Source organism: Archocentrus centrarchus, chromosome 5, assembly GCF_007364275.1.
Source record: "Archocentrus centrarchus isolate MPI-CPG fArcCen1 chromosome 5, fArcCen1, whole genome shotgun sequence".
NCBI lineage: Eukaryota > Metazoa > Chordata > Actinopteri > Cichliformes > Cichlidae > Archocentrus > Archocentrus centrarchus.
Genome location: NC_044350.1, coordinates 26,395,688 through 26,418,220, shown reverse-complemented (window position 1 = coordinate 26,418,220; position 22,533 = coordinate 26,395,688). Strand labels below are relative to the sequence as shown.

The 22,533-nt window shown below is 37.2% G+C and overlaps 1 protein-coding gene across 1 annotated transcript in view; it reads right to left on the bottom strand.

Annotated features, from left to right (window-relative positions):
- Positions 1–22,533, bottom strand: part of cdh22 (cadherin 22) — a 92,235-nt gene that overhangs the window by 12,074 nt on the left and 57,628 nt on the right. Inside the window, exon 8 of the mRNA XM_030728988.1 lies at positions 18,462–18,583. Within this exon, the coding sequence (XP_030584848.1) occupies positions 18,462–18,583 (122 nt within the window). The remainder of the gene's footprint in view (positions 1–18,461; positions 18,584–22,533) is intronic.

The window sequence follows — 22,533 nt, the reverse complement described above, 5'->3', positions numbered from 1 at the left end:
AATAATATAACATCACAGAGTCTTCAATATAAGACAACTCCCAGCAGCAAATTTACATATTTGATGCAAAGCTCAGGCAACAGGAGTTTTAAAATTTTATCTTTGGGACTAAACTTGCCCAAAGATCCAGTAATCTAAATGCATGTGCTCTGACATTGACTTAACACAATGACTGAAAATGGATAGTGCTGCTGGTAATATTGTCTTCACTTCACTTCACCTGTCTATTCTTTCCAAAGACCAAAGGAGGAGCAGAGAAAACACATAAACACAGTGAGCCAGAGAACAGAGGGAGACACCAAAAACAGCAGTAGAATCTTTCACAATAAGATGAAATATATCACTTTTTTCTCTAAAAAAATTGACACACCCTGCAAGTTGACAGATTCTTTAGATTCTAGAGGTGTGAAACTTTAGCTGTCAGATTCTGTATTTTAGGGAGTTTCATTGATATAATTCCAGCTAATTTCACCGTTTGTCTTCGAGCATACAAAAAGCACTGAAAGGACACATTAACAAGAATTCAAGCTTGATTTTTTTTTTTAATGTTTTTAAATGAATGTATAGTCATGCCATGGTATGTTGACATAGCCTTTTGTTGAATACAGTATCAGCTGACATTATGTAACTAGCATATGTCACATGGACAATGATCCAATTTTTTGTAATTTTGCCTCTGCATATCAGCAAAGAGAAATTTAAAATAAATAATCAAAATATGACTGAAGCTTTCAAGAGGATTAACAAAAGAACTGCATTAGCTGTTTAGTGCAAGAATTACAGCCTTTTTTAAATATACAAATTCCTCTAGTTGATAAGCACTTTCATAGCCAGGTTGGAACGTACCCTTGTTAAATTTGTTCCTTGACAAATTAAGCATAGAAAAACTGTGAAACTGATTGCAGGTGTTAAACTTGAATTTGGAACTCGCTATATAAGGTCCACAGTGAAGGAGGCCATCATTAGGCTGAAAAACCAGAATAAAGTGACACAACAAAAACTCTGAGTGGCCAAATAAACAATCTGATACATTTTTAAAAAGAATGAATGCCCTGGCCTGAAAGAACACAAAAGGTAACTATAGTGGGCAATCCCAGAACTCAGAACTCAGTTAAGAAAAACCCTTTCAAAACATCTGGACAAGTTAAGAACACTCTTGAGGAGATAAAAGTCAAAGTCTAAAATCAAGAGAAGGCTTTTTGAATGTAAGTAGAGGGTTTATAATAAAGTCCAAACCACTGGCTACACTCAGGAACAGAAAGCCCTGATTAGGTTCAGACAGAAGGAGACAAGATTAACTTAACTCAACCAGAATGATAGAAAAAAGTGTAGAAAAGGTAAGGAACACATCATGAGCCAAAGCGTACCATATGATCTGTCAAATATGGTGGAGGTAATGTTATAACATTGGCATCTATGGCTGCTAGTGGAACTGGGTCAGTGATGTTTACTGATGATCCAACTGCTGATAGAAGTAGCAGCGTACAGGGCCAAAACTGATCCGATGGTGCTTCACAGTGCAAATGGATACTGATCTACAGCAAAAGCAACTCCAGAGTTTCACAAGTCAAAGAATTGGGACATTATTCAATGGCCACATCAATCACCTGTTTGCAACCCAATAGAGAAGTTTTTCACTTACTGAAGATAAAACTGAATGTGGAAAGACCTACAAGCAAGCAGCAACTGATGGCGGCTGCAGTAAAGGTCTAGCAGAGCATCTCAAGGAAGGAGATGCAGCATTTGGTGGTGACAGCAAAGGCTTCCCTCTGAATAAATATAGATTCATGACCAACACTTTTCAGTTAGTTGCATAAGACAGCAACATTAAAGAGGATGGTGTGGATTGGTATTAAAAAAAAAAATGCTTACATTTTTTAATAAAAGATACTCATATAAGGTGTAAATGGTTGAGAATGGAAACGGGGACAGGCAATATATGTGAAGTCCACCACTGCTATAATTTTTGTAGAACTGTGTAAGAAGACCACCAAATTCATTTTGGCTTTTATAGTGAGGTTATTTTGTTTTGAAATATTGTTTTTGGTGTTAAGGCAGACAAGTTTTATCTTGTACTAGGGCCACATATATCTGTGACACATACACACACACACATGCACACACAAGGGCTCATGGGCACTGCTCAAAATCAGTAGAGACACACATGACAAACAACCTCCAGAACTCTTAAGTGAGGCATTTCTCAGAATGATTAAAGCAGGTGTTCACCAGTTGTAATTCCTTTGTCTGGTTTCACAAAAGCGCACAGGATCAGATAAGATCAAGTGAAATGTATCAAACCGTTACTCAGCTGTTAAAATAGAAGTCTCTTCTTTCAGATGCAGGATACAGGTGCAGGAAAATGTTAAACTGAGCTTTGTTTATTGAACTGAACCCTTCTATCTTTTCTCTCCACCTGTATGTTTCTTCAGCCTGTTCTCACTGTTTATCACAGTGATTACATTTTTTCTCTGATTGCTTGTACTTTACATGTATCTTCTCCACAACATCTCCGTTTCATTCTTGTCCTTCATTCATCATCTGCAAATTGATTATTCAAACAATATTACTGTAGATGTAATTCATGTGTTTTTCACACATAAAGACATCTCCTTCATTGTGTGATTTTTAAGCTCTATTTGCCTGGCTGTGAGAGGGCCTCATTTATGGCACTGCACAGAACTCTGAATTTTGAGCCTGAGTGATGGCTATGCATTACTGTGACTAAGCTACTGCTGAACACACTTCCGGGCCACAATTGTGCCTTCACAATAAACAGCTTCTCAGGATTGACGTTGCATCACAAACACAGAACAGGCTTAGTCATACTAACAGCTCAGGAAGGCTGTTTTGTATAATATGCCTTACTTTGTAATTACAAAATGCTACAGCATGATTTCAGACTAAATCACATGCTTCTTCCTTAGTGCAGTGCAAAATCTGCATTTGAGAATTAAAGAAACACATGAACTATGAAATAGTGCCTGTATTCATACAAATTTGATTAAAAAAGGACAGCATATTATGACACAACTCAAATCCTACGTGTTTTCAATTTTAACATTTTTAACATGTCAAGAAAAGGTAAGAGCTGCACTGCATGTATAAGAATGACTATAAAGTGTCATTCCCACAGAGCATACAAATCCTATATAGCTATCCTTGGTGCAAAACCACCCAAAGTACACAGTGTTTAGTACAGTCAATTTGAAAAAAGTTCACCACAGCCCTCATCAGTGTCCCTACTCTCTCCCTAACCAATCAAAACCAAGGTGTTGACCCTGCAATTGGCATACGTCAAGAGTGCTAGAGGAAAAAAAAAATAGGTTCTTGTTGTCACTGACAAACAAGTAATTTAGAATCTAACATTGAAGAAGACAGTTTTGCGCTCTGAAAATTGGGTCATTTTTTTCCCAAGACTATAATCCCAAGAGCCAACCTTATAGATTACTTTATATTCCAATAACAAAAGAGCTCTAAATGTAAATTGTGTGTAATGTAATATTAGGATATGCTAATATCTTTTTCCCACCATCATAAAACCTGTCAAATTACTGTACAGCATAGCTCAAATGTTTACACTGTTATTTTAGATATATTTGATTTATTTTATAATCAAAGTTAGTGAAAAATATACAGCTAAAAAAACACATGAATTTGTTTAATATGAGAAAATAATGAAGAGCAAAGACCAAGAAAACTGTAAAAAGGACAAACAACTCATTCCTTCAGAGACTTTTGTTTTTGAACTGAATCTAGCATCTTTATGTGTATGTGCTCCCATCCAATAATATAGACACAGTGACATGAAGCAAAAACCACCATCTATACACAGTCATCTATGAAAAATACAGTTGAGTGTGTTGTATGCTAAAACAGGGATGATATTTTCTTCTCATCATTCTTTGAAGCTCTGTCAAGTTTATTTCTGTCTGAAGGTAAAAGAGTAATGAGCAAAGAGAAGACACTATAAGCAATAACTTTATAATCAACCGGGGGATATATCTACTCCTCTATTTGAAGAATATGAACAACAGTGAAGATGTAGTAAATGAGCCATGATCTTCTTTCTGTGACTGTGCCCTCAGTGGGGGGGGGACTCTCTTGCAGCATCTCAGGGTGAGTGGAAACTGAGTGCCAAGGGAGAGAGAGTGTAAAGTGAAGGAGAGAATGAGAGGGGAGTGTGTGGGAGTTTATCGAGCAGCTAGTGAAGCTCCCTCAAGCACAATCACCTAATTAGATTTCTATCTAGCAGTCCCCTTTCCTGACCCCCTTAAATCTCTTGCATCTCTGGAAAGCTAGAAGGGGAGACTTCCCAAAAGTACAGCCCATCTACACTATAGGTGTCTGAAAGGTGAAGGTTGTGAGACAGAGGAGTCTCTCATTCACAGCAGAACTCAGTCATTTCATGATGGCAGTGAGGATGGTAAACAAAAAAACAAATAAACACAAAACTACGTGAAATGGGCAGTGCCAGGTTCATCTCTGAAGCCTGGAATGCACTGTAGACATCAGTGGTGTGTTTTCAAATGCATCCATTATTCTGAGTGTTGAAAAGCATTCTCATGTTGTCCCGCATAGAATCAAAATGTCCCAATGCAGTTATTGTACCTTAATTATTTTTGCTAAATTTTAGCTAATAGCACAATTTATGCTTGAAACTCAACAACAAAAAAAATGGGACCCACTATGTCCCTGCCATCAAGGGTTGGAATGTTTTTGTAAGATCACTTCGAGTACATGACAGGCGCAGCACCCTGCTCTCTCAGAAGATGGTTCAAGTGCAGAGAATGGATCTCACATATGAGGTTTTAGACAAAGAATCGGACCTTAATACCAATAAAAAGACAAATTACAGGAGGAGACAAAGCAGTCACAAAATAACATATAGGTATAAACACTAAAACGAAGGTGTCATGGTCCTGGGTCTGTGGTCCAGTGTTTGTGAGCTTAATGAACTTTAGTTAGTTCAGTTTGTTTGCCTTTGTGATCCCTGGATAATTTAATGTTTATATGTTGTCATGTATTCCTTTGTGTATTAGTTTGTTCCTAGTTCACTCTGGGTTTATTCATTGTTTATACTGTTTCATGTGTTCTCTTTAAGTATACTTAGTTTGTTAAGTTTTCTAATGACTTTAGAGTTTAGTTCCTCCTGTGTTTCTCCCTCAGTTTTCCTCCCTCTCATATCAAGTCTTATGATCATTCATGTGTTTAGATTTCCTCAGTGTGTCTGTCTTCCTGTGTCATGTCAAGTCTGTGTTCCTGTCTCCGTGTTCAATTGTTCCCTGTTTTAATTTGACAATCTTTTGTCTCTTGTGCTTGATTTTATTTCCTTGCCTTGTCTTCCGGATTACTTTCAGCTGTTCTACCACCTGTTGCCTGTTCCCTAATCATCCCATATTGTCTGCTTCCCCTTTGTCTTTTGAGTCTCTGTGCTTGTGGCTGTGTATGTACCTGTCTACATTCCTGTTTCCTAGCTCCAGTGTTTCTGAGTTTAGTATTTTATTCTATTCTAACAATTTTAAGCAGACTGTAAGAGATTGATATTCTGTGATTATCTTTAACATTTCTACAAATATTTTTGGTGACCACATCCTATCCCAGGGTATATACTTCATAATGTATTTCTATTTACATAATCGATAATGGTAAGTCAGCCATAATGCATATTTACAAGGTATTCACATTGTATTGTACTTGTGTGCACAGGAATATGGCTGAATAATGAACCCGTACTACATAATCTGCTGATATCAATGCATTATGTATGACATCACTATAATAGGACAACCTTGTACAAAACATAATGCAACAGTGTTTTTTTTTTTTTACATTTGTGCAATATTGCTGAGCAGTAGGTATGGCTTTAATATTATTCATTGATGAGTTACAGTCTGTATTATTTATGGCCATAAGTCATCCCTGACCAACATTTTAGACAATGCTCAGCCAGTCAGAATTTGGCATCACAGACTAATCAATAAGGCTGCAATCTAGAACTGATGTTACTATAAATAGACTGGCTCTTTACATAAAAAAAAATTGTAATTCCCCAGTTTCTCACTATCTAGCTACTGCCTGCTGTTCAGTGACCTCGATCAATTGCTAGATATGGGGAATTCCTACTTTTTCAATTTCAGGCAATAATGGTCAACTAGGTATAGCCAATCACACAGCATAATATGATCACATGATTAGGCTAAGCCATTCAGGCACGAGAAAGAGGCTACACATCATTAGTATATGTTATCATAACACATAGCACCCTGAAATCCTCCATGTTGTTTACTCTCCACTTCAGATAAATACAGCCAAAATGTACAAAGGACACTGAACATCCACCAATATGAATACTGTGTTGCACATCTTTGAAGAGTAAAGAACAAACATGGCAAATTTCATGTCTCAACTCTTTGTGGTTTTGGACTCTATAGACCGGTATTTTATCTGGTCATTTCTTAGTCACTTCCCTGTCCTCCCTCGATCACTCCATCCCACTTTTCCTTCTTTTTCTATGGGTTTTTTATGTTTTATCTTTCCCCAGGAAAATACATGATAAAATAGGATTATTTGTATGTTTAAAAAAAGGAAATGTATTCTTTAGTGTAAAAATATTTGACACCCACTTTTGAGACTACCAAAACAGCCAGGTCACAGCTATAACTTTGCTATATAATATTGCTAGTGACTGTTTTGATAGTGACAATCATAACAAATTCTTAACATAATGTAACAACACTAGGATAAAAAGGACCAGCAATCACAGATTTGAAAAGATGTTCATGAATAAAAATATAAACTGTATTACTAAAAACAAAGAACATTATTTAGTTGCAAAAATTATGTTTTCAATAGTGACAGTCATAAAATAAAGTCTGATTTTCAGCTGTGACAGTTACTCAAAAATGGTAATACTTCTCTACTAACTATGTAGCCATTAGAAATAGGAAGTCTGTCTTTATTGTTATTGTTGATGAAAATTTGTGGTATGTGGCTGAAAAAGGGCTTGAAAAATCCTACCAATGGCTAGACAAAGCTGGGCTGAAAGACAGCACAGAGGCACTAATCATGGAAGCACAGGAACAAGATCTAAGCACAAAATCGATAGAGACTGGGGTCTCCTACACCAGGCAAGACCCCAAGTGCAGAGATGCCTCTGAGACAATCCAGCTGTGCCAAGTATGACCTGGAAGTCCCAAGGCCAAAATGGGATATGCCCCCAAGGGTAGTTGAGAATGACCAAGCTAAGATCTTGCGAGACTTTCAGATACAGATAGACAAACTGGTGATGGCTAACCAACCGGACATAGTAGTGGGCAAGCAGAGGAGGAAGGCTGTAGGCATAGATATAGCAATACCAAGTGACAGTAATGTCAAGAAGAAGGAACACGAGAAGCTTGATAAATACCAAGGTCTGAGAGAAGAGCTAGAGAGGATGTGGAAGGTAAAGGTAACAGTGGTCCCCATGCTAATTGGAACACTCGGGGCAGTAACCCCCCAAAACTGGGAGAGTGGCTTCAGAGTCCAGGAATAACATTCGAGATCTCTGACGGTAAGGGTATGAGGGATTTTCTTAGCAAATTTTTGGCATCTTAGTACCAACTCAGCATTGTTTAAACACCCCAGCCTACCTGAGTATTGGTGCTGACCGTGTCAATCCCTATATGTCACAAAGCTCAAATAATGCTCAACTGGTTTCATCCACATGGCAGTTAGTTCGCTCTACTCAAATGACCTCCATAATCACCAGATCTCAATACCCTTGCGATGCTATGGAACAGAAAATTTGCATCATGGATATGTGGATCCCGACAAATCTGCAGCAACTGTGTGAGCTATGATGTCAAAATCCGAGGAATGTTTCCAGCACCTTGCTGAATGTATGCCACAAAGAATTAAGGCATTTCTGAAGGTAAAAGTGAGCCCAATTCACTACTAGCAAGATGTACTTAACAAAGTGTCTGCTAAGCATATTTTATAATATATTCATTTACCAGAATTCAAGGTGAAAACCTGAACTTCTCTCACAAGAAAAACTACAATACTGACTGTCTGCCTTTTTGGAGTGTCTGCTCTAAATGCTTTAATTTACTTATTATGATGTTTTACCAACAAAATGATAATGGAAATAAAAGATAAGCTCTCCAGAGACATTGCAGAAATTATGTATGTTCATTTCATTCATTTAGTTAAAAACAAATTTAACATTCAGATGGAGTGACATCTCTATGACAATATCATTTGACATCCAGAAAAAGTTCTATTGAATGTCCCAAGACCTTGATGCTGCAAATGCTGACATTAACAAGGATTACATGGGAAAAAAAAAAGAAAGAAAAAAGAAAATAGCTGCAAACTGAATATTCAGTCTGTCAAGTCTGCTCGTTCATCTGATTCAACATTAACATTTGAGAGACAAAAGGAAGAGGCATTTGGTGAGTAGAACAGATGACTCACTCAGTCTCCTACTCATGAAGCACTGTCTGGCAAAACTATGAGTCTGTCTGTGTTTTTTCCTCGTCTGTGCTGGTTTACGTCTTGTTTTACTCATTTCTCCTTTATGTCTGATGTATGTGTGTGTTTTTGTTTTAGTCCTTTCTGTATGTGCACAAGGTGAGTAAGCAATGCACTCACGTGTGTTGAGGCTGAATATTTAGCTATTTCAAACTGAGTCCTCAAGGGTTAGAGGTTGGCAATGTTTTGGCCAAACTGAGGTGATCTGTCGCATTGACCTAGTCAGCCAGCTGTAAGACAGCATGGCAGAGCTGACAGGCCTCTGTTACCCCAGGCCACACTTAGTATTTGGTTTTCCAACCAGCCTTTTTTCTGCACACATTGCACTATATGATAGCTGTCTCTTTGCATTTAATCAGATAAATACCACGAGGTGGGTGAGGGATGGCTTGAGAGGCATAGACTGCATTCATGTGCCATTTAGCAAGATGCAGAAGGCTGGGAAAATGGCCAAATCAGGACATGGATCCAGAATGGCAAATATTAAATTAAATTGAAATCATCTAAATTTTTTACTAAAATTAGCATCACTAAGCTAACATAAAGTTGGCACAAAAAGTAAGAAAATTTATGTTTGGTCAGTTATTTCTTTGTTGTAACAATGTTTCTTGGCAGTAAATCTTATACTATTGGAAAGTCTGTTTATTTCCCCTTAAACGGTGCCACATTTGTAAGGAAAATTGTGGGTTGAGCTGCAGAGTAGAGTATGTGGGTTGCACCCACAAGAAACTTGCCAAATCTTCTCTGCCAATGCCAAACAGCTTATTCTCCTATTGCCTCTTATTTGTTGTCATTTATTGGAATGAATGATTAGATCTGAAGAAAGAAGACATATTGGCAATTTAACAAGTTATTCATTTAACAAACAGGGGCCTCAGTAGCATCTGGAAGAACCATACACAGCCGCAACACAACTGACACCTCCTCATGCTGGTCACCATCTTGGTCACACACTGCTGTGGAATGGCATCCCATTCTTCAACCGGCATTTGTTGCAAGTGTGGTGGTGTTCATCACTCTGGCACAAGCAGCATGCCCAAGCTGATCCCAGTATTCAATGGGGTTGAGATGGGGCCTGCAAACAGGCCATTCCATCCTCTCTGCTCCCAAATTCTGGAAGTAGTCTCTGATAAAACCCCATTCTTGGAGTGTAGAGTTCAGTCCCAGACTGTGGAGATATGGAGTTGCCACTAATTGCAGAGTCTTATCTCAATATTTCTCTGCATTAAGATTGCTTTCAATGACGACAAGCCTTATTGTCAGCACATGGGTTACCAGAGGCTCAAAACAAGATTCAATAGCAGAATAAGCTGGTTTTGCATTGGCAGAGACGATTTGGCAAGTTTTTCATGAGTGCAAACCACATACTTAACTCTGCTGTTCAATCCACAAATGCATTGTCCTTACAAATATGGCACCATTTAAAAGGAAATATACAGGCATTCCAAAGGTATAAGATGTATTGCCAAGACGCATTGTTGCAAAAACGAAATAATCGACCAAACACAAATTTACTTACTTTTGTGCTGAGTTAGTTCAAACGGATCACATCACAAGACCTCAAGGCTCAGTTATAAATTGGAGGTTGAGTAGTGATCTGTATGGTACTAAACTGGCTTTGTTCATGTAAATTTACTTGTAATGACATTTTATGCATTTGCATAGTACTGTTATGCAGAGACAACTGAAATGAAATCACAGGGTACAGTGGTATTTTTCTGTGCTTGGCTCAAACTATGAAAGCCTATGACAGTTAAAAATAGTTTTTAAAAATGTGGGGTTTTTGTTTTTCTTAAAGGGGACATTTTCATTTGATTTCTATAGACATCATGCTGTGAACATGTAAAGACAATTTTCTGTCACATATTTTAGAGGGCAACCTGTCCTTTTTTAAAAACTTGCTTGCTGTGAACCATCTTTTTTAATTCTTTTTTCATAAGATTAGGGAATATATTACATCACCAACAGTCCTCAAATACATAAATATTAAAATTTCTGTGTGTACATACAGTATAAGTGTCTCTGGTGAAGAGTGTCAGTCTGGGCATTTGAGGCCTTAAGCAAAAACTAGTACTGCTTCCTTCTTTATGTGTCTTTAAACAGCTATTCAGACAAGAACTCACTTCAAGTTGAATCCTAAGTACACTTCAAAGATGTTAAAGAAATCAGAAAATTGTCAGAGTGCTGTTAATCTAAACATTAAATTAAAGAAAAAATCAGTTTTTGAACCTCTGACTGACATGAGAATTATTTTCTACAGAAGACTCATTAAATGTAGCCGTATTTAAGAAATACACAGTGAGAGCTCATGAATGTCAAGCTAGCTTCTTGTCAAACCAGAATTTTACCAAGACAATACAATACATCCCTTAAATATTTTTTAGCATTTTGAGACTATTGTAATATGTTTCTCCACTGTCTACACTCATTGTGATTGTGGACTACAATTCTTTATTCGTATTTTTAGGTGTGTTCCTATTTGAATAAATAATAAGACAGTAAAGGGCAGTTTAACAGTAGCATTGCGTTTATATCGAATTAAGTAAAAATGCATTCTGAAGCAGCATTGCTTGTTTTTTTCTTTCTTACATTTTATTGTACATTACTGATAATAAGTGTGCAAACTTTTGCACCTTTCCTTGTCAGGCAAGCAGCAACATTTTCTATTTGTTTTTCCGTTTCAATCGCGGTCTGTTTTTTTTTTTTTTTTAATTTATACTCCAAAAAAAGACTATGCACAACTATATTTACTGTGGAGATGTACCTGGAACATATCCTCTAGAAATGGATTAAGGATGCATTTCTTTTTGGCAAGGTTGTGCACATGTGTTCTACATGATATAAGTGTAATTCAAACCTGTATTTACCATGTGTTTGTTTCCCCTGTGTTTCTCTCTCTTTTATTCTGGCTCATAGTAACTTATTTTTTTTTTCTCTTTTAATCTCTGAACATCGACCTGCATAAGACGCAAAAGAAGGCTCTGTAAATGAAAGGTGAGGAGCTATTTAACAAGTTCTGTGTCACGGCCGTGGTGTGAACTGTCTCCAAGCCAAAGCTGCTTTGCCACTTTCACCCATTTTTTATTCCATTCTCAGCAACCCACCCTCCCACCATCACCCACTATCACCACCACTACACAAACACATACATGTGCGCGCAACCACACACACACACACACGACATGTATACACACACATGCACGTATTTTCCTGCCAAACACACAGACACACACAAAAATAGGTTGTATTGCCAACTCTTAAATAGGATCAAACCCAACCGCAGTTAAAAGGCTTAGGTAAATCTGATTTTCTCTGTGGTTCCACCAAAAGCTAGACCTGAGCCAAGAAGCTGACACTCAATGAACGAGACTGGGTGATAACAGCACACAACAGGAGACAATGGAACGCTCTTCATTAGCTCAGTAAACCGGGGGTTGATCTGACACATTAAGAGTGTGACAGTGAAGCCTGTTTGTGTGCAGCATGTGTGTGGGTGTGCATATGCACGCCTTTATTTTACATTAGCATGTGTCTGTGCAGGGACAGTCAAGTATAGTGGTATAATTTAAGGTGAACAGAGCAAATATGGTACATTTCATTGAAAATATGATAGATTGACAGCACAGTATATGCCTAAATGATTTAGGTTTAAAATAAATTATGTTAATTATAATTACCCAAGTCCTGCTATTAAGCATGCAATATAAATAATACCCAACATGTGTGTTTAGCTGATTTGCAAAGACAACTTGAAACTAAAAGAGCATACTTTTGTGAAAACTTTAAAATATTGAGCTAAACAATTTGATGTCAATTTAGTTTAATGATAACAGGTGCTACGTGGGCTCTAATTAATTCTGCCTGTGAAGTGATGCTTTAAAAAAACAAACAGGCTAGACACAAACAACAATAACCTGATCTAACTTCAGATTTCCTTCTAACAGAGTCCAGATGAAGTAGGCAAAGTGCACATTATCGGAGTCCAGGGGATTATACACTGGGCAATGGATGGCAGCATGGCAACAACTCTGTTTTCCAGGTGAAAGAAATATAGGCTTAATTATGCCTATTTCTGAAAGCTGTTGGCCTGTCCAAGTTTCCAAATTGATTAACAACATTCTAGGGAGCTGGAACAAAATTGAATCTCATTTTACACATCTGTCGACTCATGCTTATACCTCTAGGCTCCTCCTTTGGCAGCTTATTTTACTGAATAAATAAGTGCATCTTGGTAAGCAGTAGACATCAAAGTACTTCAGCAACAGCACTTTGCTTCAACAGAACCCTACAATTCTGATATTACAACAACTGAGACCACTGTACAAATTCTCTTTTTTTTTTAAGGGCCTCAAAAAATATCGACAGGTGCCTTGATCCTGTAGATTGAACAGGTAGGAAGCTGAAATACCAAATGTACAATCGGCTACAGGTTGAGTTATCTGTCACCTGACTTCACTATTCTTTTGATATATTCATTAGCCCTGTATAAATTCTAACAGAGGACTTTGTCAGGTTGTTTGTCTGGAAATGTATTTTCAAGTCTTACTAGATGTACAGTCTTTATTTCAAAATTTGCTACTATTATTAACAGATTTTTATTTCAGATAAGCAAGACTTTGCAAGGATAAAGCAATGTAATGATATTTAATGTAATATTACTCACTATTATTAGTGAAATATATATTAATACTGACAGATTGATGAAGAAAGTGGAAGAAGAAGATGGATGGATGGATATGTTTTATCCATGCAGAAACTAAGTAAAAAGGATTCCACCAACAACCACAACAGTAACAACAAATCAACAAAAAGTAGAGCGAGTACTAGCTGAATGCTAAAGCAGGCCTCTCAAACTCACTTTACATTATAGGCCACATTCCAGTTTGATTACATCTTGCTAAATATTTTTTTCATTCAGTGAGAAATAAATGAAGTCAGCCTGAGATATCTTAATAAAAGAGGTGCAACTTTTAAAATATTTCAGTTTTTCCATGTTTATTGAGTTTACTGTCTGTATATCTGATTATAATTTAAATATAACAGTGGAAAAGCCTAAACCCTTCACATGTAGAGATTCTGTAACTAAACAAAAGCAGCATTTTATGTGTTTTTATTTGAAACTACTATAACTAGATCTACCCGGTCCCACTCCTGTGTAGCAATGCGGGCATCAATATAATATGAATGGCAGCGTGTTTTATTCATAACATTGCAGTAATTTAATGACACTTTGCAAAACCATCCAGTGGGCTGAACTGTACCCATTAGCGGGTTGGTTCTGGACCACAGGCTGCATATTTGACACCCCCAATCTAAAGTGTAAAATGCCAGCACCCCTGATTGCTATTAGTGAATTTTGTATAAAAATGTCTTATTAATAATGTTTTAAAAACATTCATTAGAGTAAAAAAATGCTTCCAATATCATATCACACAGCAGATCCCAAACAGTTTTTCAGACCACTTGCTCCATATTTCAAGAATTCACAGCATCTAGACAAAACAATTTTTATATTACCCATGAAAATTCCAAGGAGGAGAATTTGTTTCCCGCATGCCTCCCAGTGGTTACCCCTGAGGTTGAATGTGAGTGTGAGAATGTCTTTGACCTAAAGCTTAAACATGTTCTTTCAATCCTGGCAGCTTACTCAGACAGAACTTCCCATAAATACACATAAAAAGACTGTAGACAAAAAGACAAAAAATGAGATACAAAAAAATCAAAAAGAAAGAAAAGGAACAGATGTTCCTGCCATTTGCCAACCTCACAGGATGACAATAAATAAATAAATAAAATAAAATGAAACTGAGGGATGGAAAGGCAACACAGTATAGATAGACAGACAGAAAGCCATCTTCTTATGCATGTACTTTTAGTTTGTAATTACAATGTGAAATATTTCACTGTCTTTCTCTCTAATGACAACATTAAAAAACCTTTTCTTTTACAATGCTGGGAGCCAGCAATGATCTTTTTAGCTGGAAGACTAATCATCTCTATGTGATTAGGAGCTGAAGGTTAATGTGGGCTCTCACAGATGGGAGACAGAGTGAGGTGGGAGTGAGGGAGATCAGACCAGACTATGTTCTAGAAAGGCACAGACTGGTGGTATTGCAGAGGCACAGGGGGGCTATAAGTGGTTAAGAGTCTGTGGATCAAGGGGAGGAGAGGCCTGAGCCTCATTACACATGTAAATGCAGCTTCCAGCATGGAGGCCCCACTTTAAAGCCTTGCTGTTTTAATTATTCCTTTGCTCTGCACACGATAATTGGCTCTAACTCAGCCCAGGGCCTGTTGGCTATGTAAGGTGAATAAAACACCCTAATGACTTTGTCCATTTTTAATGGTGATCAGTGGAAAGACCTGGCCTTCTATTGGATTGGAAATAGCCACATCAGTGCCTTTGTCTTGATTTTTCACACTGACTCCCACTGTTTGATTGTTGGGTATTAATGTTTTATCGCAGGGCTTATATGTTTTCCATTTAGGAAATGAATTAATGAATGAATGGGTGAACTGATTGAATTTCATTGAATTTAATTTTATTTAAGTGGTGCACTATTTTCTATTCCTGCCCTGATGGGAATTAAAGATACTATTGAATCAAATATCAGCAATCACTTTGTTTCCCACAGTGAAACAACTTTCAATAGACACGTCACTTATTAATTAACAGAGAAGAAAAGAAATGACTGAAAAAGGCATAACTGAAATATGTCAGAATAATGAAATATTAATAAACATCATAACTAGAACTACAATTACTCAGCTAAGCTGTCTTTAGCTTTTGTCATCAAGTGGTAATTTACATCTCTCATGAAGAGCCCATTAAATGGCATTTTAAAGACTTATTGGCAGGCAGAATAGTATTACATTGAATTCATTCAGATGCCAGTTAATTTCTTTTTGACATAGATACCCAATATTATAATATTTAATTATTTTATAATAATGTTCTTATTTCTAACAAGTAAATAAATCCATACTTTGGAAAACAGTTTACTTTCTGACACCAGGACTCTTGGGGTAATTTGTGCCTCTGCCCTAAAGCTGAGGTGCCGTTTACACGAAGCCGTTTTCACTGGAAACGGTGTCGTTTTGATGCGTTTCAGCCTTTCGTTTACACGATGGCGTTTCAGAAACGATCCGCGTTTACACGAGGACATGTGAAACGATGAAAACGATGTAGTTCCCATGCCAGGCCACAAGTTGGCAGTTGGTTTTCTCTTTGCAAAGTTTGTTTACGCAAGACGCGCATGCGTGGAGTGACACAGTAGGTAGTGCGGCAAATTGTTCATTACTTACAAAACGGCCAATGTGAGAGGTTTTGTGTGGACCGATGATGAGGTTGGATCGCTGCTGCACACAACGCTGAATTACAAAACGGTAAAAACACAGGAAAAGCATAAGAAGCACTCGTGAATCCGCGAGTACTGTTTATCAGTTTGCGCGTGCGCGAAAAACTGGCCGTCGCAACCATAGTGCGCATGTGCGAGTCGAGCGTTTTCAAATCACCCCGGTTTCAAGTGTTTACACGAGAACGCAAGCCGGTGCGTTTCTGAAACGCTCCACTCTGGACCCCGTTTCTGAAACACATCGTTTTCACTCTGTTGTCGTGTAAACAGAAGGGCGAAACGCATCAAAACGACACCGTTGTCGTGTAAACGCAAGGCCGAAACGCATCAAAACGACACCGTTTCAAAATGAAAACGGTCTCGTGTAAACGGCACCTGAGTTTGAAGTTGCCTTTGGTGTTAAGTGTCAAATGGATAACAGGGTGGAACTGAAAACAAGACAAACCAAAAATATAGAAAATAATCATGTATATGAAGACAATAAATAGACTGTTTCATACACTAGGTACAAAGACTTATTAATGTAGAAATATCATAAAAAAAGAGATTCAGCTATAACTCTCAGGTGTCATGATGTGACCTCATGTGGCTGCATGTAACCAATGAGCTTGGTTGTAAACCTTGATACAAACCCACTCTCTGCACTCACAGAATCACAGACTTTGAGGTGCATTCCCGCTAAGATCGTGATAGCTTCTCCACTGTCAAAGTGCATGAGGGGTCTTGTGCAGACTTCTTTTTACATACTATTCACTATTGTGAGTCATTACAATATATCCAGAATGGATGTTTTACGTCCATGATCCTGTATGGGACATATTTCACCAGAGCAACATGATGTTGCACTGTCTAAATCAAGATTAATGCAGATGGGAAAAAGATACAATGCATTATACTTAGGGATGGAAATTGATAAGAATTTAGCAATTCCGATTCCATTATCGATATCACTTATCAACTCGATTCCTTCTCGATTCTCTTATTGATTCTCATTGGGTTAGTGAATAAAATATAACACAAATGGGTTGGTTTGCATTAACTCTTTTTAATGTAAAGGAGAACAAAATTAAAATTGGCATAATAAATAAGAATTCCTCTTTCAAAATTAATACTATTAATATTTTAACATTTTAACATAAAATACAACTGCAAGGTGTGCGAGAACCAGCCTCTGAGCCAGCCAGACTCTGGCAGTCCTCATCAACTAAATGTTGCAGGAGATGGAAATACAGTATAGTGAAAGCAGTACAGCAAAATAGGGTTGCGAATATTGATTATTCCATTGATTAATCGAGTGATCTGATTAGAAATACTTTTTTCATATTAACAATCATCTGCATATTTTAACTTCCATACTGCTTTTTTTTTTTTTTTTTTTGCTTTATGAAACGAACAGTGTGGATGGAGCAGCTTCAAAGTTCTCTTTTCTTCACATTGGCACTTACTGATCAGGTGGTTGATGAAGGACCTCCGGCTGTTTCAAAGTAAAGGTTTTGGTTACAGGAAAAAGCGCTGCTGTTTTGGCCGCCATAAAATCGTTTCCTTACGCTCCACCCGAGCTCACCGTCTAGGTAACGGCGCTGCTTTTTTTGCGCTTGCTGTGTGCACAGACTGCACGTAAAACAGCTGCTGCTGTTGCTGAAACACTGTGAACATAATTTTGTAATGCTTTTTATCCATGACGCTCCTGTCTTGATGCTGTTGGATATATTTCGAACCAAATAAGGCATGTGTGTAATGTAATCATGTAAATGCGTCCTCAAGTCAATTAAATCAATAGGCGGAATCCTTAGTAGACTAACGATTCCAAGGAATTGAATTACTTGGAACTGGTTCTCTACAAGAACTGATTCTCGATTCCCATCCCTAATTATACCTATGGTATAAAATAACCAAAATGACAATTTGTGAAACAGAAGCTTCTAATTTAAAGACATGCTTGAAAGCAAGCTAATATTTATGACTCATCAATTTAGTCTGAATCAAGGAAAGAAAAAAAAAATGCTGGTATCATAATCAGACCTTTACTGATGTTGATCCACACAGTTCCTCTATCTGACATTTGTTACATTCTGTCTACTGGAGTACTAATAAACCAGTAAAATAAATAAATAATATATAAATAATAAATAATAATTCTGTTTTTACTTAAAGCATGTCTTGTCATCACAGTTTTTTTCCACTTTCTCTTACAGTATTGTGGTATTTCATGTCAATAATAAAATAGAATTGCCTCGAGTAGTTTGTGTGGTGTTTTGCAGTGATATTGGCCTTTCAACTTAAAAAAAAACAAACAAAAAAAAAAAACAGGCAATGTGGCATTGTGACAAACATTTTTTTTCTCTCATGATGTTAAAGCATATATATGGGCTTTGGCACAGTTTTGGCACAGAGTTTTCAAAAGTCCTGACCTTTAAGTTGTTATTGTTAAAACAATATCAGTACTCTTTAACTTCTTGCTCAACAAACAGCAATAGTGGGGGGGGGGTTTTGGTCACTTTTTCCATTACAAATACAAAGATTAAATTATTTCTGTGATCACAGTGTATGAATGAAATTATCTGGTTCTATGTTTTTATGAAGATAACATACCTGGCCTGGCTTGGCATCTTCACATATAGAGGCTTCATATGGCGTGGCCAGTTCAGGAGGATTGTCATTGACATCAAGTATCCGAATACTCACTGATGTTTGGGATGCCATTGTGTGGTTATCTATAAAACAGTGATACAGAAAATAAGAGTTATGCAAAATGTTGTGGTAGATATGTGTTTGTATTATATTCTAAATTCATTTACAATAACAAAATATTAGCTATAAAAGAGACCTCAACTGAATGACAGGTTCTTATGCTGGTCAGAATGGGGTTCTTTGTTTGTTTGTTTCTTTGCTTTATTGTCAAAATCTCATATGCCTTTCTTCTCTCCTCCTGTCACCCCCGCTTCCCCCAAAACCCCCATTCCCATAGAGACTGTTTGCCTCAGAATACCATAAACATAAAAATTCACAAAAAACAATATAGCATCCTCAACTACACCAAAGAGTGAAACAGTGAAATGTGGATTACTAAGCATTTGGTCTCTCTTCTAAGTCCCTGTTAGTAAATAATTTAATCATTGATGAACATTAATTCTGCCTTACAGAAACCTGGTTAAAGCAGGATGAATATGTTAGTTTAAATGAATCAATACCCCCGAATCACATTAACTGTCAGAATGTTTGAAGGACAGGCCGAGAAGGAAGAGTGGCAGCAATCTTGCACTCCAGCTTATTTATCAACCAAAGACCCAGACAGAGTTTTAATTCATTTGAAAGCCTGAGTCTATAATTCAAAAGCCTGTTTTATTTTTTATCTATTGTCCACTTGGCGCTTATTTAGAGTTTATATCTGATTTCTCAGACTTTTTATCTAATTTAGTGCTCAGTTGAAATAATTATAATGGGTGATTTTAACATCCGCATAGAAGCTGAAAATGACACTCTCAACACTGCATTTAATCTATTATTAGACTCAACTGGTTTCTGTCAAAATATAAATGAGCCCACCCACTACTTGTTTAATATGTGCATTGAAGGACATATCCTGGTCAAAAATGACTCCCAGATTCCTCATAGTGTTACTGGAGGCCAAGGCAATGCTATCCAGAGTAAGTATCTGGTTCGACACCATGTGTCTAAGATTTGTGGGGCCGAGCACAAGAACTTCAGTTTTATCTGAATTTAGAAAGAGGGAAATTAGAGGGCATCCAGGCCTTTATGTCTTTAAAACATTCCTGCAGTTTAACTAAGTGATGTGTGTCATCCAGCATCATGGATAGATAAAGCTGGATATCATCTGCATAACAATGAAAATTTATGCAATGATTTCTAATAATACTGCCTAAGCGCCCAATGTACATGAACAAATTGGAGTCTATTAGACAAATATGATATAAACCACTGCACTGCAGTACCTTTAATAGCTATGGCATGCTCTAATCTCTGTAATATAATGTTATGGTCAACAGTATCAAAAGCTGCACTGAGGTCCAACAGGACAAGAACAGAGATGAGTCCACTGTCAGAGGCTGTAAGAAGATCATTTGTAACCTTCACTAATTTGTTCCTGTTCTGCTGTTTCTGAAAAACATGGGAAAAAAATGACGTACGCCATTATTTTAAGAGAGTGACAAAATGATCTTCTTATGTACTCTGACAGAGGTCTCATCTCTTTGCTTGCCCTGTTAGATGTCCCTGCCCAATACTGTTGAACATAATATTTTATTACAGAGATCAGAGCATTAAACTGCAGTGGTTTGAATCATACACTGTAAAAAATCTCTGTAATTTAACTGAAATACAGAATTTTCCTATTTTGAAATATTTGAAATATCAACAAAATCACAAAAAACACAAAAACAGACATGTCTAATGTAAAAGAATGTGAAAAAATGACCTGTGAATAAATATGACTGTGTCATCTTTTCACAGGAAATGCATTATTTTTCCACACACAAAATGACTGTATAAATGCAGTCACAAGAGTAACATAATTTGGTAAGTAAAGTTGGTAACTTGAGCCCTACCAGCACAAGGCAGCAGGATTACACTTTTTTATTTTACAAAACAGAAAATTTCCTTTTTCTAATTTAACTTTTATGGCACCCCAGGTCCCGGAATATTTTGATGATTTCATGACATTTTTCTCACGCCCCAGTACCCAGAATATTTACATGATTTGACAAAAGTTTTTTAACAGTGTATTTATCTAATAGACTCCGGTTTGTTAATGTAAATGGGGAGTCTTCTTCACACACTAAGGTTAATTGTGGAGTTCCACAGGGTAGTGTGCTAGAACCACTTCTATTTACATTACAGTACATGCTGCTATTAGACAGCATTATTAGAAGACATAACATACATTTTCATTGCTATGCAGATGATACCTAGCTTTGTCTATTCATGAAGCCAGATGACACACCCCTGCTTCTAAATTCAGATAAAACTGAGGTTATTGTACTTGGGCCTAAAAAATTTCAGAACATGGTATATAACTAGATACTTACTCTGGATGGCATTACCTTGGGCTCCAGTAACACTGAGGAATCTTTTTTTTTTGGCCACAGTAGCTTTATTGGCAGTATAGAGAGACAGGAAATGGGGAAAGATATGGGAGAAGACACACAGGCAAAATTGGTGACAAGCCGGGACTTGAACCGCCCACACCGCAAAGCGGCATTTGCATGTGGTCACCTGCTCCACCCCTGAGCTACCCGGGTGCCCTTGGAGTCATTTTTGACCAGGATATCAAGCTTATAGTTAGGGCTGGTTCATATGACCCTGAATCCTCCCTTGGTTATGTTGCAATAGGCTTAGGCTGCTGGGGGCTTCCCATGAGTGTTTCTTCTTTACTGACCTTTTACTCTCTAAGTGTTTATACACTATTCTGCATTTATTCATTAGTTATTATTGATAACTGTCTCTCTTCCACAACATGTCTTTTGTCCTTTTTCCCTCCCCTCACCCCCAACTGCTCAGAAAACATGGCTGCCCCCCCGCTCCTTTCTTCCTGTTAAAAGGGACTTTTTTGCTTCCACTGTCGCCAAGTGCTTGCTAATTTTGTTGCGATTTTCTCTTTATTATTGTTGGGTCTTGATCTTACAATAGAAAATAAAGTGCCTTAAGGCCACTGTTGTTGTGATTTGTCACTATATACAGAAAACTGAATTGAATAGAACTGAATTGAACTGAAATGAATTAAATTGAACTTTATTCATCATGTGATAGAGATACAGAAGGATTTTAGTTTATCCAGTAATCTCATCACAGCCCAGGTTGCACACATGTAACTGAAACCTAAAATTCAGGCTTGTGTGTAATTACAGGGATTGTTTGTTGTGCAACGTAAAATGCTACTAAACACGCAGTAGTGTGTAGTGCTCAGTGTACCCTTGTGGATATTGATGGAGGACTGCAGCTGCTGTTAACATCCTGCCAATGTGCTGATTTTTCCATAAGGTTGGTGTAGATAATTTCCAGGAATCCATAGACAAATCACTTAATGAACCTCTTGTTTGCCTTCAGTAGACAAGGCAAAAAAGAATTTCCCAATAGGAACCAGGAATAAGGTTTTTTTTTTTTTAGCTATGTACTGAGGGGTTTTGGCAACTAAAATGCACCCAGTACCTGAAACTACTTTCTTACACCAGTGAGTGACATAAAAATGGCACCAAACATGCCATTTTTGTCTCGCGGTCCTCACTATCTAATAATGGCTCCATGCTTAATAGTCTAAATGCAAGAGGCACACCTCAGCAAATGATAACTAAATGCTTGTAACAAAACTACAAATGTAGTAATCTAATTTTATTTCTTATGCCATTGTCAACTAGATACATAAGAAAGTATAACACCACAATGCCCTCTCAAGACATTTTTCTTAATGGCCAAGAATGTAAATGTAGGAGCGGAAAAGATTATATAATTAGTACACTCAAAACCCCCTTCAAATTAGCTTGACTTCTCCTTGAATCTTAATTCCCATTCTTAATCATATGATAATGTCTGATGGAGTTTCCATTTTGCTCATAAAACACTATGCAGTACAGAAGGGAGCCTGAGGCCCCTAGTGTGCACATGTGTGTATATGAGAGCTTGAGTTAGCGGAAAATAGAGAAAGAAAAAG